The 22,022-nt window shown below is 49.4% G+C and overlaps 1 protein-coding gene across 3 annotated transcripts in view; it reads right to left on the reverse strand.

Annotated features, from left to right (window-relative positions):
• LOC137357308 (actin-like protein 6B) overlaps nucleotides 1–22,022 on the reverse strand; it is a 125,832-nt gene that overhangs the window by 28,475 nt on the left and 75,335 nt on the right. For 2 of the 3 annotated variants that reach the window (XR_010971174.1, XM_068023545.1), the window contains exon 1: nucleotides 692–878. The exons of the other annotated variant lie outside the window; for it this stretch is intronic. Coding sequence is in view for 1 of the 2 variants with exons in the window: in XM_068023545.1 (XP_067879646.1) it covers nucleotides 692–716 (25 nt within the window). In the remaining variant the exon portion in view is untranslated. Of the gene's footprint in view, nucleotides 1–691; nucleotides 879–22,022 lie in introns of those variants that run through there. 3 annotated transcript variants of the gene reach the window in all.

The following is a 22,022-nucleotide window of genomic DNA, read 5'->3' on the forward strand; positions in this document are numbered from 1 at the left end:
TCCCTCCCTAAACCTCTCCGCCTCTCCCTCTCCTCTTTCAAGACGCTCCCCAAACCCGACCTCTTTGACCGAGCTTTAGGCCACTCGTCCGAATATCGCCCGATGTGGCGCGGGGTCAAATTTTGTTCGTTCACGCCCTTGTGAAGAGCCTCTTGCATGTTTTACTCTGTTCAAAAAGGGGCTACACAAATGCAAGCTGTTGTTATTGTATTAACCGGCTGCAAGGGCGCTGTTGGCCGGAAGAGGCGGCGGTCACTCTCCCTCTGCTTGTCCAGCCTGCACCACACCGGGGAGGGGCACCCACTCCATTGCCTCCTGGAGCTCTGAAATCTGACCATCCAACTCCCCAACATTGACCCCCACTTTGGATTTATATATAAAAAAGAATTTAGATACCATCCAAACACATTCAAGCCACAGCAACAGGACATGAAAAGGGGGAAACGACTTTCAAACCCTGCACAAATAAAACACAAATAAACCCCCACCCCACGGGAGCAGCGCAAGGATCCGCGACAATTTCAGCTGCACAACCCTAAAAGCCCCGCCGGGGCGTCTTAAAGCGAGCTTGCAGCGGCCCTGCAAATGATTTCCCCCCCCTGGCTGAAAATGTCATGCAATCCGACTTTTTGCACAAAGGGCAATTGAAAAGGCGAAGCAAGTCGAACAAAACACCATGAGTTCCTTTTACCTCCTCCGTACACCCCGCCGCTCATCCTTGCAAAAGGAACAATATTTTCAGTTTCAGCCAAACAAAAAATGGGGAGCTGCTTTAATGTGGATTCTGTCTGTTTCACAACAAAAAAATCAAGGTGCAGAAGCGAGAAGGTGCAAAGAAAAACATCAAAAACCGCTTCCTCCCTCTTGGTGCCACTGTCTGCTCCTCCCAGGCTGCAAAAAGGCAATTTCTAGAATGCAGGGAAATATTAAAGGCACAGGGTAACGGGATGTGCCATTCATGACTCCCCATCAATGTCTGGCCAAATTAAAGGAGCACAAGAGGTTTGCTTTGGGGAGGGTGCTGGGGAGGCAGGAAAGGTTGAGAAGTGCAGCTGAAACTAACCCTTTTCTGACCACTGGACAGAACAAAAAAAAAACCCCCACTCAAAATTGCCCCGGTAAATAATCAGCCTTGGAGAGGGCACGGGGTATGTCGACTTCGATGAACTGGGGACGCGAGGGGTTTTTCTCCGCAGAGCAGAAAAGGCGATTTCATCGTGAAGAGTTTCGAGAGGGTGAATAAGGGGAAGCTGTTTCCGCTGGCGGCAGGGTCGGTAACCATAGAGACACAGATTTACCAGAATGGGCAAAAGAGCCAGAGGGAGGAGGGAGATGAGAATTTTATTTTTAACGCAGTGAGTTGTTGTGATCTGGAACGCGCTGCCTGAAAGGGCGGTGGAAGCAGATTCAATAGTAACTTTCAAAAGGGGGAATTGGAGAAATACTTGGAAGGGGAAAAAATTTGCATGTCTGTGAGGGGGGGGGGAAGAGAAGGGGAGCACAATTAACTGGATTGCTTTCAAAGAGCCAGCACAGACACGATGGGCCGAATGGCCTCCCAGTGTGCCCCGACGTATTATGATTCTCTGAAAGTAATTGAGGGAGATGACGGTTTCTCACTCACAGATATGTCCGGACTCGAAATGACCTATTTTGCCCCCTTGCACCACACCCGCTGCCCTCCTCGCCAAAGCCAGCCAAAGTTTCACCGCCCCCCCTCACCGACCTTTCCAGTCTCAGCCTGGTCACTGACTGTCACCGCACAGTGCGAGCCCAGGCTGCAGATCAATGTCGACTTCTCGACCACACACCGTTCCACGGAGTCCGAAAACACTATAACACTCCCCGATATACCCCACACCCCTCACTGGAACACTCTGATATACCCCACATCCCTCACTGTAACACTCTCTGATATACCCCACACCACTCACTGTAACACTCTGAGATACCCCACACCACTCACTGTAACGCTCTGATATACCCCACACCACTCACTGTAACACTCTGATGTACCCCACACCCCTCACTGTAACACTCTGAGATACCCCACACCACTCACTGTAACACTCTGATATACCCCACACCTCTCACTGTAACTGTCTGATATACCCCACATCCCTCACTGTAACACTCTCTGATATAACCCACACCCCTCACTGTAACGCTCTGATATACCCCACACCACTCACTGTAACACTCTGATATACCCCACACCTCTCACTGTAACTGTCTGATATACCCCACATCCCTCACTGTAACACTCTCTGATATAACCCACACCCCTCACTGTAACGCTCTGATATACCCCACATCCCTCACTGTAACACTCTCTGATATACCCCACACCACTCACTGTAACAATCTGATATACCCCACACCACTCACTGTAACACTCTGAGATACCCCACACCACTCACTGTAACGCTCTGATATACCCCACACCACTCACTGTAACACTCTGATGTACCCCACACCCCTCACTGTAACACTCTGATATACCCCACACCTCTCACTGTAACTGTCTGATATACCCCACATCCCTCACTGTAACACTCTGATATAACCCACACCCCTCACTGTAACGCTCTGATATACCCCACACCCCTCACTGTAACACTCTGATATACCACACACCGCTTACTGTAACTGTCTGATATACCCCACACCCCTCACTGCAACACTCTGATATACCCCACACCCCTCACTGTAACACTCTGATATACCCCACACCCCTTACTGTAACTGTCTGATATACCCCACACCCCTCACTGTAACTGTCTGATATACCCCACACCCCTCACTGTAACTCTCTGATATACCCACACCCCTCACTGTAACTGTCTGATATACCCCACACCCCTCACTGTAACTCTCTGATATACCCACACCCCTCACTGTAACTCTCTGATATACCCCACACCCCTTACTGTAACTGTCTGATATACCCCACACCCCTCACTGTAACTCTCTGATATACCCACACCCCTCACTATAACACTCTGATATACCCCACACCGCTCACTGTAACTGTCTGATATACCCCATACCCCTCACTGAAACACTCTGATATATCCAACACCCCTCACTGTAACACTCTGATATACCCCACACCCCTCACTGTAACACTCTGATATATCCCACACCCCTCACTGTAACACTCTGTTATACCCCACACCCCTCGCAGTAACATTCTGATATACCCCACACCCCTCACTGTAACATTCTGATATACCTCACACCCCTCACTGTAACATTCTGATATACCTCACACCCCTCACTGTAACATTCTGATATACCCCACACCCCTCACTGTAACATTCTGATATACCCCACACCCCTCACTGTAACATTCTGATATACCCCACACCCCTCACTGTAACACTCTGATATACCCCACACCCCTCACTGTAACATTCAGTTTTCCCCACAACGCTCACTCGAACACTCTGATATACCCCACTCCCCTCACTGTAACACTCTGATATACCCCACACCATTCACTGTAACACTCTGTTATACCCCACACCCCTCACTGTAACACTCTGTTATATCCCACACCCCTCACTGTAACACTCTGTTATACCCCACACCCCTCACTGTAACACTCTGATATACCCCACACCCCTCACTGTAACTCTCTGCTTTACCCCACACCCCTCACTGTAACACTCTGATATACCCCACACCCCTCACTGTAACATTCTGATATACCCCACACCCCTCACTGTAACATTCTGATATACCCCACACCCCTCACTGTAACACTCTGATATACCCCACACCCCTCACTGTAACTCTCTGCTTTACCCCACACCCCTCACTGTAACACTCTGATATACCCCACACCCCTCACTGTAACATTCTGATATACCCCACACCCCTCACTGTAACACTCTGATATACCCCACACCCCTCACTGTAACTCTCTGCTTTACCCCACACCCCTCACTGTAACACTCTGATATACCCCACACCCCTCACTGTAACATTCTGATATACCCCACACCCCTCACTGTAACATTCTGATATACCCCACACCCCTCACTGTAACACTCTGATATACCCCACACCCCTCACTGTAACTCTCTGCTTTACCCCACACCCCTCACTGTAACACTCTGATATACCCCACACCCCTCACTGTAACATTCTGATATACCCCACACCCCTCACTGTAACATTCTGATATACCCCACACCCCTCACTGTAACATTCTGATATACCCCACACCCCTCACTGTAACATTCTGATATACCCCACACCCCTCACTGTAACATTCTGATATACCCCACACCCCTCACTGTAACACTCTGATATACCCCACACCCCTCACTGTAACATTCAGTTTTCCCCACAACGCTCACTCGAACACTCTGATATACCCCACTCCCCTCACTGTAACACTCTGATATACCCCACACCATTCACTGTAACACTCTGTTATACCCCACACCCCTCACTGTAACACTCTGTTATACCCCACACCCCTCACTGTAACACTCTGTTATACCCCACACCCCTCACTGTAACACTCTGATATACCCCACACCCCTCACTGTAACTCTCTGCTTTACCCCACACCCCTCACTGTAACACTCTGATATACCCCACACCCCTCACTGTAACACTCTGATATACCCCACACCACTCACTGTAATACTCTGAAATACCCCACACCTCTCACTGTAACACTCTGATATACCCCATACCCTTCACTGTAACACACTGAAATACTCCACACCCCTCCCTGGAACACTCTGTTATATCCCACACCCCTCACTGTAACACTCTCTGATATACCCCACATCCCTCACTGTAACACACTGATATACCACACACCCCTCACTGTAACACACTGATATATCCCACACCCCTCACTGTAACACTCTCTGATATACCCCACATCCCTCACTGTAACACTCTGATATACCCCACACCCCTCACTGTAACACTCTGATATACCCCACACCCCTCACTGTAACACTCTGATATATCCCACACCCCTCACTGTAACACTCTGATATACCCCACATCCCTCACTGTAACACACTGATATACCCCACACCCCTCACTGTAACACTCTGATATACCCCACACCCCTCACTGTAACACACTGATATATCCCACACCCCTCACTGTAACACTCTGATAGACCCCACACCCTCACTGTAACACTCTGATATACCCCACACCCCTCACTGTAACACTCTGATATACCCCACACCCCTCACTGTAACACTCTGATATCTCCCACACCCCTCACTGTCACACTCTGATATACCCCACACCCCTCACTGTAACACTCTGGTATACCCCACACCCCTCACTGCAACACTCTGATATACCCCACACCCCTCACTGTCACACTCTGATATACCCCACACCCCTCACTGTAACACACTGATATATCCCACACCCCTCACTGTAACACTCTGATAGACCCCACACCCTCACTGTAACACTCTGATATACCCCACACCCCTCACTGTAACACTCTGATATACCCCACACCCCTCACTGTAACACTCTGATATCTCCCACACCCCTCACTGTCACACTCTGATATACCCCACACCCCTCACTGTAACATCTGATATACCCCATACCCCTCACTGTAACATACTGATATACCCCACACCACTCACTGTAACACTCTGGTATACCCCACACCCCTCACTGTAACATCTGATATACCCCATACCCCTCACTGTAACATCTGATATACCCCACACCACTCACTGTAACACTCTGGTATACCTCACACCCCTCACTGCAACACTCTGATATACCCCACACCCCTCACTGTAACATCTGATATACCCCATACCCCTCACTGTAACATACTGATATACCCCACACCACTCACTGTAACACTCTGATATACCCCACACCCCTCACTGTAACACTCTGGTATACCCCACACCCCTCACTGCAACACTCTGATATACCCCACACCCCTCACTGCAACACTCTGATATACCCCACACCCCTCACTGTAACATCTGATATACCCCATACCCCTCACTGTAACATACTGATATACCCCACACCACTCACTGTAACACTCTGATATACCCCACACCCCTCACTGTAACACTCTGGTATACCCCACACCCCTCACTGCAACACTCTGATATACCCCACACCCCTCACTGTAACACTCTGATATACTCCACACACTCTTACTGTAACACACTGATATACCCCACACCCCTCACTGTAACACTCTGATATACCCCACACCCCTCACTGTAACACTCTGATATACTCCACACACTCTTACTGTAACACACTGATATACCCCACACCCCTCACTGTAACACTCTGATATACCCCACACCCCTCACTGTAACACACTGATATACCCCACACCCCTCACTGTAACACTCTGATATACCCCACACCCCTCACTGTAACACTCTGATATACTCCACACACTCTTACTGTAACACACTGATATACCCCACACCCCTCACTGTAACACTCTGATATACCCCACACCCCTCACTGTAACACTCTGATATACCCCACACCCCTCACTGTAGCACTCTGATATACCCCACGCCCCTCACTGTAACAATCTGGTATACTCCACGCGCCTCACTGTCACACTCTGATATACCCCACACCCATCACTGTAACACTCTGATATACCCCACGCCCCTCACTGTAACAATCTGGTATACTCCACGCGCCTCACTGTCACACTCTGATATACCCCACACCCCTCACTGTAACACTCTGATATACCCCACACCCCTCACTGTAACACTCTGATATACCCCACACCCCTCACTGTAACACTCTGATATACCCCACACCCTCTCACTGTAACACACTGATATACCCCACACCCCTCACTGTAACACACTGATATCCCCCACACCCTCTCACTGTAACACACTGATATACCCCACACCCTCTCACTGTAACACACTGATATACCCCACACCCCTCACTGTAACACTCTGATATACCCCACACCCCTCACTGTAACACTCTGATATACCCCACACCCCTCACTGTAACACTCTGATATCCCCCACACCCCTCACTGTAACACTCTGATATCCCCCACACCCCTCACTGTAACACTCTGGTATCCCCCACACCCCTCACTGTAACACTCTGATATACCCCACACCCCTCACTGTAACACTCTGATATACCCCACACCCCTCACTGTAACACACTGATATACCCCACACCCCTCACTGTAACACTCTGATATACCCCAGACCTCTCACTGTAACACACTGATATACCCCACACCCTCTCACTGTAACACACTGATATACCCCACACCCCTCACTGTAACACTCTGATATACCCCACACCCTCTCACTGTAACACTCTGATATACCCCACACCGCTCACTGTAACACTCTGGTATCCCCCACACCCCTCACTGTAACACTCTGATATACCCCACACCCCTCACTGTAACACACTGATATACCCCACACCCTCTCACTGTAACACACTGATATACCCCACACCCCTCACTGTAACACTCTGATATACCCCACACCCTCTCACTGTAACACTCTGATATACCCCACACCGCTCACTGTAACACTCTGGTATCCCCCACACCCCTCACTGTAACACTCTGATATACCCCACACCCCTCACTGTAACACTCTGATATACCCCACACTGCTCACTGTAACAATCTGGTATCCCCCACACCCCTCACTGGAACACTCTGATATACCCCACACCCCTCACTGCAACACTCTGATATACCCCACACCCCTCACTGTCACACTCTGGTATACCCCACACCCCTCACTGCAACACTCTGATATACCCCACACCCCTCACTGTAACACTCTGATATACCCCACACCCCTCACTGTAACACTCTGGTATACCCCACACCCATCACTGTAACACTCTGGTATACTTCACACCCCTCACTGTAACACTCTGATATACCCCACGCCCACACTGTAACACTCTGATATACCCCACACCCCTCACTGTAACACTCTGATATTCCCCACACCACTCACTGTAACACACTGATATACCCCACACCCCTCACTGCCACACTCTGATATACCCCACATCCCTCACTGTAACACTCTGATATACCCCACACCCTCTCACTGTAACACACTGATATACCCCACACCCCTCACTGTAACACTCTGATATACCCCACTCCCCTCACTGTAACTGTCTGATATACCCCACACCCCTCACTGTAACTGATATACCCAACACCCCTCACTGTAACATTCTGATATACCCCACACCCCTCACTGTAACATTCTGATATACCCCACACCCCTCACTGTAACACTCTCTGATATACCCCACACCCTTCACTGTAACATTCTGATATACCCCACACCCCTCACTGTAACACTCTCGGATATACCCCACACCCCTCACTGTAAACACTCTGATATACCCCACACCCCTCACTGTAACATTCTGATATACCCCACACCCCTCACTGTAACATTCTGATATACCCCACACCCCTCACTGTAACATTCTGATAGACCCCACACCCCTCACTGTAACATTCTGATATACCCCACACCCCTCACTGTAACACTCTCTGATATACCCCACACCCCTCACTGTAAACACTCTGATATACCCCACACCCCTCACTGTAACATTCTGATATACCCCACACCCCTCAAGATAACATTCTGATACCCCACATCCCTCACTGTAACATTCTGATATATCCCACACCCCTCACTGTAACACACTGATATACCCCACACCCCTCACTGTAACACTCTGATATACCCCACACCCCTCACTGTAACATTCTGATATATCCCACACCCCTCACTGTAACACACTGATATACCCCACACCCCTCACTGTAACACTCTGATATACCCCACGCCCCTCACTGTAACACACTCTGATATACACCACACCCCTCACTGTAACATTCTGATATACCCCACACCCCTCACTGTAACATTCTGATATACCCCACCCCCCTCTCTGTAACACTCTGATATACCCCACACCCCTCACTGTAACATTCTGATATACCCCACACCCCTCACTGTAACACTCTGATATACCCCACACCCCTCACTGTAACATTCTGATATACCCCACACCCCTCACTGTAACACTCTGATATACCCCACACCCCTCACTGTAACACTCTGATATAGCCCACACCCCTCACTGTAACACTCTGATATACCCCACACCCCTCACTGTAACACTCTGATATACCCCACACCCACACTGTAACACTCTGATATACCCCACACCCCTCACTGTAACACTCTGATATACCCCACACCCCTCACTGTAACACTCTGATATACCCCACACCCCTCAATGTAACACTCTGATATACCCCACACCCCTCACTGTAACACTCTGATATACCCCACACCATTCACTGTAACACTCTGATATACACCACACCCCTCACTGTAACACTCTGATATACCCCAAACCCCTCACTGTAACACTCTGATATACCCCACACCCCTCACTGTAACACTCTGATATCCCCCCAACCCCTCACTGTAACACTCTGATATACCCCACACCCCTCACTGTAACACTCTGAAAAACCCCACACCCCTCACTGTAACACTCTGATATACCCCACACCCCTCACTGCAACACTCTGATATACCCCACACCCCTCACTGTAACACTCTGATATACCCCACACCATTCACTGTAACACTCTGATATACCCCACACCCCTCACTGTAACACTCTGATATACCCCACACCCCTCACTGTAACACTCTGATATACCCCACACCCACACTGTAACACTCTGATATACCCCATACCCACACTGTAACACTCTGATATACCCCACACCCCTCACTGTAACACTCTGATATACCCCACACCCCTCACTGTAACACTCTGATATACCCCACACCCCTCACTGTAACACTCTGATATACCCCACACCCCTCACTGTAAACACTCTGATATACCCCACACCCCTCACTGTAACACTCTGATATACCCCACACCCCTCACTGTAACACTCTGATATACCCCACACCCACACTGTAACACTCTGATATACCCCACACCCCTCACTGTAACACTCTGATATACCCCACACCCCTCACTGTAACATTCTGATATACCCCACACCCCTCACTGTAACACTCTGATATACCCCACACCCCTCACTGTCACACTCTGATATACCCCACACCCACACTGTAACACTCTGATGTACCCCACACCCCTCACTGTAACACTCTGATGTACCCCACACCCCTCACTGTAACACTCTGATATACCCCACACCCCTCACTGTAACACTCTGATATACCCCACACCCCTCACTGTAACACTCTGATATACCCCACACCATTCACTGTAACACTCTGATATACCCCACACCCCTCACTGTAACACTCTGAAATACCCCACACCCCTCACTGTAACACTCTGATATACCCCACACCCCTCACTGTAACACTCTGATATACCCCACACCCACACTGTAACACTCTGATATACCCCACACCCCTCACTGTAACACTCTGATATACCCCACACCCCTCACTGTAACACTCTGATATACCCCACACCCCTCACTGTAACACTCTGATATACCCCACACACCTCACTGTAACACTCTGATATACCCCACACCCACACTGTAACACTCTGATATACCCCACACCCACACTGTAACACTCTGATATACCCCACACCCCTCACTGTAACACTCTGATATACCCCACGCCCCTCACTGTAACACTCTGATATACCCCACACCCCTCACTGTAACACTCTGATATACCCCACACCCCTCACTGTAAACACTCTGATATACCCCACACCCCTCACTGTAACACTCTGATATACCCCACACCCCTCACTGTAACACTCTGATATACCCCACACCCACACTGTAACACTCTGATATACCCCACACCCCTCACTGTAACACTCTGATATACCCCACACCCCTCACTGTAACACTCTCTGATATACCCCACACCACTCACTGAAATACTCTGAAATACCCCACACCCCTCACTGTAACACACTGATATACCCCACACCCCTCACTGTAACACTCTGATATACCCCACACCCCTCACTGTCACACACTGAAATACTCCACACCCCTCACTGTAACACAGTGATATATCCCACACCCCTCACTGTAACACTCTGATATACCCCACACCCCTCACTGGAACACACTGATATACCACACACCCCTCACTATAACACATTGATATATCCCACACCCCTCACTGTAACACTCTTATATACCCCACACCCCTCACTGGAACACACTGATATACCACACACCCCTCACTATAACACATTGATATATCCCACACCCCTCACTGTAACACTCTCTGATATACCCCACACCCCTCACTGTAACACACTGATATACCACACACCCCTCACTGTAACACACTGATATACCCCACACCCCTCACTGTGACACTCTGATAGACCCCACACCCTCACTGTAACACTCTGATATACCCCACACCCCTTACTGTAACACTCTGATATACCCCACACCCCTCACTGTAACACTCTGAAATACCCCACACCCCTCACTCTGACACTCTGATATACCCCACACCCCTCACTGTAACATCTGACATACCCCACACCCCTCACTGTAACACACTGATATACCCCACACCACTCACTGTAACACTCTGATATACCCCACACCCCTCACTGTAACATCTTACATACCGCATACCCCTCACTGGAACACACTGATATACCCTATACCCCTCACTGTAACACACTGATATACCCCACACCCCTCACTGTAACACTCTGATATACCCCACACCCCACACTGTAACACTCTGAAATACCCCACACCCTCTCACTGTAACAATCTGATATACCCCACACCCCTCACTGTAACACTCTGATATACCTCACACCCCACACTGTAACACTCTGAAATACCCCACACCCTCTCACTGTAACACTCTGATATACCCCACACCAATCACTGTAATACTCTGATATACCCCACACCCCTCACTGTAACACTCTGATATACCTCACACCCCTCACTGTAACGCTCTGGTATACCCCACACCCCTCACTGAAACACACTGATATACCCCACACCCCTCACTGTAATACTCTGATATACACCACACCCCTCACTGTAACACTCTGATATATCCCACACCCCTCACTGTAACACTCTGATATACCCCACGCCCCTCACTGTAACAATCTGGTATACCCCACACGCCTCACTGTAGCACTCTGATATACCCCACACCCCTCACTGTAACACTCTGATATACCCCACATCCCTCACTGTAACACTCTGATATACCCCACACCCCTCACTGTAACACTCTGATATACCCCACACCCTCTCACTGTAACACTCTGATATACCACACACCCCTCACTGTTACACTCTGATATCCCCCACACCCCTCACTGTAACACACTGATATACCCCACACCCCTCACTCTAACACTCTGGTATACCCCACACCACTCACTGTAACACTCTGATATACCCCACACCCCTCACTGTAACACTCTGATATACCCCACACCCCTCACTTTTACATTCTGCTTTACCCCACACCCCTCACTGTAACACTCTGATATACCCCACACCCCTCACTGTAACACTCTGATATACCCCACACCCCTCACTGTAAACACTCTGATATACCCCACACCCCTCACTGTAACACTCTGATATACCCCACACCCCTCACTGTAACACTCTGATATACCCCACACCCCTCACTGTAACATTCTGATATACCCCACACCCCTCACTGTAACACTCTGATATACCCCACACCCCTCACTGTCACACTCTGATATACCCCACACCCACACTGTAACACTCTGATGTACCCCACACCCCTCACTGTAACATTCTGATATACCCCACACCCCTCACTGTAACACTCTGATATACCCCACACCCCTCACTGTCACACTCTGATATACCCCACACCCACACTGTAACACTCTGATGTACCCCACACCCCTCACTGTAACACTCTGATGTACCCCACACCCCTCACTGTAACACTCTGATATACCCCACACCCCTCACTGTAACACTCTGATATACCCCACACCCCTCACTGTAACACTCTGATATACCCCAGACCATTCACTGTAACACTCTGATATACCCCACACCCCTCTCTGTAACACTCTGAAATACCCCACACCCCTCACTGTAACACTCTGATATACCCCACACCCCTCACTGTAACACTCTGATATACCCCACACCCACACTGTAACACTCTGATATACCCCACACCCCTCACTGTAACACTCTGATATACCCCACACCCCTCACTGTAACACTCTGATATACCCCACACCCCTCACTGTAACACTCTGATATACCCCACACCCCTCACTGTAACACTCTGATATACCCCACACCCCTCACTGTAACACTCTGATATACCCCACACCCACACTGTAACACTCTGATATACCCCACACCCACACTGTAACACTCTGATATACCCCACACCCCTCACTGTAACACTCTGATATACCCCACGCCCCTCACTGTAACACTCTGATATACCCCACACCCCTCACTGTAACACTCTGGTATACCCCACACCCCTCACTGTAAACACTCTGATATACCCCACACCCCTCACTGTAACACTCTGATATACCCCACACCCCTCACTGTAACACTCTGATATACCCCACACCCACACTGTAACACTCTGATATACCCCACACCCCTCACTGTAACACTCTGATATACCCCACACCCCTCACTGTAACACTCTCTGATGTACCCCACACCACTCACTGAAATACTCTGAAATACCCCACACCCCTCACTGTAACACACTGATATACCCCACACCACTCACTGTAACACTCTGATATACCCCACACCCCTCACTGTCACAAACTGAAATACTCCACACCCATCACTGTAACACACTGATATACCCCACACCCCTCACTGTAACACACTGAAATACTCCACACCCCTCACTGTAACACAGTGATATATCCCACACCCCTCACTGTAACACTCTGATATACCCCACACCCCTCACTGGAACACACTGATATACCACACACCCCTCACTATAACACATTGATATATCCCACACCCCTCACTGTAACACTCTTATATACCCCACACCCCTCACTGGAACACACTGATATACCACACACCCCTCACTATAACACATTGATATATCCCACACCCCTCACTGTAACACTCTCTGATATACCCCACACCCCTCACTGTCACACACTGATATACCACACACCCCTCACTGTAACACACTGATATACCCCACACCCCTCACTGTGACACTCTGATAGACCCCACACCCTCACTGTAACACTCTGATATACCCCACACCCCTTACTGTAACACTCTGATATACCCCACACCCCTCACTGTAACACTCTGAAATACCCCACACCCCTCACTCTGACACTCTGATATACCCCACACCCCTCACTGTAACATCTGACATACCCCACACCCCTCACTGTAACACACTGATATACCCCACACCACTCACTGTAACACTCTGATATACCCCACACCCCTCACTGTAACATCTTACATACCGCATACCCCTCACTGGAACACACTGATATACCCTATACCCCTCACTGTAACACACTGATATACCCCACACCCCTCACTGTAACACTCTGATATACCCCACACCCCACACTGTAACACTCTGAAATACCCCACACCCTCTCACTGTAACAATCTGATATACCCCACACCCCTCACTGTAACACTCTGATATACCTCACACCCCACACTGTAACACTCTGATATACCCCACACCAATCACTGTAATACTCTGATATACCCCACACCCCTCACTGTAACACTCTGATATACCTCACACCCCTCACTGTAACGCTCTGGTATACCCCACACCCCTCACTGAAACACACTGATATACCCCACACCCCTCACTGTAATACTCTGATATACACCACACCCCTCACTGTAACACTCTGATATACCCCACACCCCTCACTGTAACACTCTGATATACCCCACGCCCCTCACTGTAACAATCTGGTATACCCCACACGCCTCACTGTAGCACTCTGATATACCCCACACCCCTCACTGTAACACTCTGATATACCCCACATCCCTCACTGTAACACTCTGATATACCCCACACCCCTCACTGTAACACTCTGATATACCCCACACCCTCTCACTGTAACACTCTGATATACCACACACCCCTCACTGTTACACTCTGATATCCCCCACACCCCTCACTGTAACACACTGATATACCCCACACCCCTCACTCTAACACTCTGGTATACCCCACACCACTCACTGTAACACTCTGATATACCCCACACCCCTCACTGTAACACTCTGATATACCCCACACCCCTCACTTTTACATTCTGCTTTACCCCACACCCCTCACTGTAACACTCTGATATACCCCACACCCCTCACTGTAACACTCTCTGATATACCCCACACCCCTCACTGTAACACTCTGATATACCCCACACCCCTCACTGTTACACTCTGATATCCCCCACACCCCTCACTGTAACACACTGATATACCCCACACCCCTCACTCTAACACTCTGATATACCCACACCACTCACTGTAACACTCAGATATACCCCACACCCCTCACTGTAACACTCTGATATACCCCACACCCCTCACTTTTACACTCTGCTTGACCCCACACCCCTCACTGTAACACTCTGATATACCCCACACCCCTCACTGTAACACTCTCTGATATACCCGACACCCCTCACTGTAACACTCTGATATACCCCACACCCCTCACTGTAACACACTGATATACCCCACACCCCTCACTCTAACACTCTGGTATACCCCACACCACTCACTGTAACACTCTGATATACCCCACACCCCTCACTGTAACACTCTCTGATATACCCCACACCCCTCACTGTAACACTCTGATATACCCCACACCCCTCACTGTCATTCACTGATATACCCCACACCCCTCACTGTAACACTCTGATATACCCCACACCCCTCACTGTAACACACTGATATATCCCACACCCCACACTGTAACACTCTGTTATACACCACACCCCTCACTGTAACACTCTGGTGTACCCCACACCCCTCACTATAACACTCTTCTTTACCCCACAACCCTCACTGTAACACACTGAAATACTCCACACCCCTCACTATAACACATTGATATATCCCACACTCCTCACTGTAACACTCTCTGATATACCCCACACCCCACACTGTAACACTCTGTTATACACCACACCCCTCACTGTAACACTCTGGTATACTCCACACCCCTCACTGTAACACTCTGGTATACCCCACACCCCTCACTGTAACACTCTGATATACCCCACACCACTCACTGTAATACTCTGATATACCCCACAACCCTCACTGTAACAATCTGGTATACCTCACACCCATCACTGTAACACTCTAATATACCCCACACCCCTCACTGTAACACTCTGATATACCCCACACCCCTCACTGTAACACTCTGATATACCCCACGCCCCTCACTGTAACAATCTGGTATACCCCACACGCCTCACTGTAACACTCTGATATACCCCACACCCCTCACTATAACACTCTGGTATACCTCACACCCCTCACTGTAACACTCTGATATACCCCACACCCACACTGTAACACTCTGATATACCCCACACCCCTCACTGTAACACACTGATGTACCCCACACCCACACTGTAACACTCTGATATACCCCACACCCCTCACTGTTACACTCTGATATCCCCCACACCCCTCACTGTAACACACTGATATACCCCACACCCCTCACTCTAACACTCTGGTATACCCCACACCCCTCACTGTAACACTCTGATATACCCCACACCCACACTGTAACACTCTGATATCCCCCACACCCCTCACTGTAACACACTGATATACCCCACACCCCTCACTCTAACACTCTGATATACCCCACACCCCTCACTGTAACACTCTGATATTCCCCACACCCCTCACTGTAACACTCTCTGATATACCCCACACCCCTCACTGTAACACTCTCTGATATACCCCACACCCCTCACTGTAACACTCTGATATACCCCACACCCCTCACTGTTACACTCTGATATCCCCCACACCCCTCACTGTTACACTCTGATATCCCCCACACCCCTCACTGTAACACACTGATATACCCCACACCCCTCACTGTAACACTCTCTGATATACCCCACACCCCTCACTGTAACACTCTCTGATATACCCCATACCCCTCACTGTCATTCACTGATATACCCCACACCCTCACTGTAACACTCTGATATACCCCACACCCCTCACTGTAACACTCTCTTATATACCCCACACCCCTCACTGTCATTCACTGATATAACCCACACCCTCACTGTAACAATCTGGTATACCCCACACCCTCACTGTAACAATCTGGTATACCCCACACCCCTCACTGTAACACTCTGATATACCCCACACCCCTCACTGTCATTCACTGATATACCCCACACCCTCACTGTAACAATCTGGTATACCCCACACCCTCACTGTAACAATCTGGTATACCCCACACCCCTCACTGTAACACTCTGATATACCCCACACCCCTCACTGTAACACTCTCTGATATACCCCACACCCCTCACTGTAACACTCTCTGATATACCCCATACCCCTCACTGTCATTCACTGATATCCCCCACACCCCTCACTGTAACACACTGATATACCCCACACCCCTCACTCTAACACTCTGGTATACCCCTCACTGCAACACTCTGATATACCCCACACCCACACTGTAACACTCTGATATACCCCACACCCCTCACTGTTACACTCTGATATCCCCCACACCCCTCACTGTAACACACTGATATACCCCACACCCCTCACTCTAACACTCTGATATACCCCACACCCCTCACTGTAACACTCTGATATACCCCACACCCCTCACTGTAACACTCTCTGATATACCCCACACCCCTCACTGTAACACTCTGATATACCCCACACCCCTCACTGTTACACTCTGATATCCCCCACACCCCTCACTGTAACACACTGATATACCCCACACCCCTCACTCTAACACTCTGGTATACCCCACACCACTCACTGTAACACTCTGATATACCCCACACCCCTCACTGTAACACTCTGATATACCCCACACCCCTCACTTTTACACTCTGCTTTACCCCACACCCCTCACTGTAACACTCTGATATACCCCACACCCCTCACTGTAACACTCTCTGATATACCCCACACCCCTCACTGTAACACTCTGATATACCCCACACCCCTCACTGTAACACACTGATATACCCCACACCCCTCACTCTAACACTCTGGTATACCCCACACCACTCACTGTAACACTCTGATATACCCCACACCCCTCACTGTAACACTCTCTGATATACCCCACTCCACTCACTGTAACACTCTGATATACCCCACACCCCTCACTGTCATTCACTGATATACCCCACACCTCTCACTGTAACACTCTGATATACCCCACACCCCTCACTGTAACACTCTCTGATATACCCCACACCCCTCACTGTAACACACTGATATATCCCACACCCCACACTGTAACACTCTGTTATACACCACACCCCTCACTGTCACACTCTGGTATACCCCACACCCCTCACTGTAACACTCTTCTTTACCCCACAACCCTCACTGTAACACACTGAAATACTCCACACCCCTCACTATAACACATTGATATATCCCACACTCCTCACTGTAACAATCTCTGATATACCCCACACCCCACTCTGTAACTCTCTGTTATACACCACACCCCTCACTGTCACACTCTGATATACCCCACACCACTCACTGTAATACTCTGATATACCCCACACCCCTCACTGTAACAATCTGGTATACCTCACACCCATCACTGTAACACTCTGATATACCCCACACCCCTCACTGTAACACTCTGATATACCCCACACCCCTCACTGTAACACTCTGATATACCCCACGCCCCTCACTGTAACAATCTGGTATACCCCACACGCCTCACTGTAACACTCTGATATACCCCACACCCCTCACTGTAACACTCTGGTATACCTCACACCCCTCACTGTAACACTCTGATATACCCCACACCCACACTGTAACACTCTGATATACCCCACACCCCTCACTGTTACACTCTGATATCCCCCACACCCCTCACTGTAACACACTGATATACCCCACACCCCTCACTCTAACACTCTGGTATACCCTACACCCCTCACTGTAACACTCTGATATACCCCACACCCACACTGTAACACTCTGATATACCCCACACCCCTCACTGTTACACTCTGATATCCCCCACACCCCTCACTGTAACACACTGATATACCCCACACCCCTCACTCTAACACTCTGATATACCCCACACCCCTCACTGTAACACTCTGATATTCCCCACACCCCTCACTGTAACACTCTCTGATATACGCCACACCCCTCACTGTAACACTCTCTGATATACCCCACACCCCTCACTGTAACACTCTGATATTCCCCACACCCCTCACTGTTACACTCTGATATAACCCACACCCCTCACTGTAACACTCTGATATCCCCCACACCCCTCACTGTAACACACTGATATACCCCACACCCCTCACTGTAACACTCTGATATACCCCACACCCCTCACTGTAACACTCTCTGATATACCCCACACCCCTCACTGTAACACTCTCTGATATACCCCACACCCCTCACTGTAACACTCTGATATACCCCACACCCCTCACTGTAACACTCTCTGATATACCCCACACCCCTCACTGTAACACACTCTGATATACCCCATACCCCTCACTGTCATTCACTGATAAACCCCACACCCTCACTGTAACACTCTGATATACCCCACACCCCTCACTGTAACACTCTCTGATATACCCCACACCCCTCACTGTAACACTCTCTGATATACCCCATACCCCTCACTGTCATTCACTGATATACCCCACACCCTCACTGTAACAATCTGGTATACCCCACACGCCTCACTGTAACACTCTGGTATACCTCACACCCCTCACTGTAACACTCTGATATACCCCACACCCCTCACTGTTACACTCTGATATCCCCCACACCCCTCACTGTAACACACTGATATACCCCACACCCCTCACTCTAACACTCTGGTATACCCCACACCCCTCACTGTAACACTCTGATATACCCCACACCCACACTGTAACACTCTGATATACCCCACACCCCTCACTGTAACACTCTGATATACCCCACACCCCTCACTGTAACACTCTGATATACCCCACACCCCTCACTGTGACACTCTGATATACCCCACACCCCTCACTGTAACACTCTGATATATCCCACACCCCTCACTGTAACACTCTGATATATCCCACACCCCTCACTGTTACACTCTGATATACCCCACAACCCTCACTGTAACACTCTCTGATATACCCCATACCCCTCACTGTCATTCACTGATATACCCCACACCCCTCACTGTCATTCACTGATATACCCCACACCCCTCAGTGTAACACTCTGATATACCCCACACTGTAACACACTGATATACCCCACACCCCTCACTGTAACACTCTGATATACCCCACACCCCTCACTGTAACACTCTGATATACCCCACACCCTCACTGTAACAATCTGGTATACCCCACACGCCTCACTGTAACACTCTGGTATATCTCACACCCCTCACTGTAACACTCTGATATACCCCACACCCACACTGTAACACACTGATATACCCCACACCCCTCACTCTAACACTCTGGTATACCCCACACCCCTCACTCTAACACTCTGATATATCCCACACCCCTCACTGTAACACTCTGATATACCCCACACCCCTCACTGTAACACTCTGATATACCTCACACCCCTCACTGTAACACTCTGATATACCCCACACCCACACTGTAACTCTCTGATATACCCCACACCCCTCACTGTTACACTCTGATATCCCCCACACCCCTCACTGTAACACACTGATATACCCCACACCCCTCACTGTAACACTCTGATATACCCCACACCCCTCACTCTAACACTCTGATATACCCCACACCCCTCACTGTAACACTCTGATATACCGCACACCCCTCACTGTAAACACTCTGATATACCCCACACCCCTCACTGTAACACTCTGATATACCCCACACCCCTCACTGTAACACTCTGCTTTACCCCACACCCCTCACTGTAACACTCTGATATACCCCACACCCCTCACTGTAACACTCTGATATACCCCACACCCCTCACTGTAACACTCTGATATACCCCACACCCCTCACTGTAACACTCTCTGATATACTCCACACCCCTCACTGTAACACTGATATATCCCACACCCCTCACTGTTACACTCTGATATACCCCACACCCCTCACTGTTACACTCTGATATCCCCCACACCCCTCACTGTGACACTCTGATATCCCCCACACCCCTCACTGTAACACACTGATATACCCCACACCCCTCACTGTAACACTCTGATATACCCCACACCCCTCACTGTAACACTCTCTGATATACCCCACACCCCTCACTGTAACACTCTCTGATATACCCCATACCCCTCACTGTCATTCAATGATATACCCCACACCCTCACTGTAACACTCTGATATACCCCACACCCCTCACTGTAACACTCTGATATACCCCACACCCCTCACTGTAACACTCTGATATACCCCACACCCCTCACTGTAACACTCTCTGATATACCCCACACCCCTCACTGTAACACTCTGATATATCCCACACCCCTCACTGTAACACACTGATATACCCCACACCCCTCACTGTAACACTCTGATATACCCCACACCCCTCACTCTAACACTCTGATATACCCCACACCCCTCACTGTAACACTCTGATATACCCCACA

Source organism: Heterodontus francisci, chromosome 48 (genome assembly GCF_036365525.1).
Source record: "Heterodontus francisci isolate sHetFra1 chromosome 48, sHetFra1.hap1, whole genome shotgun sequence".
Lineage (NCBI taxonomy): Eukaryota > Metazoa > Chordata > Chondrichthyes > Heterodontiformes > Heterodontidae > Heterodontus > Heterodontus francisci.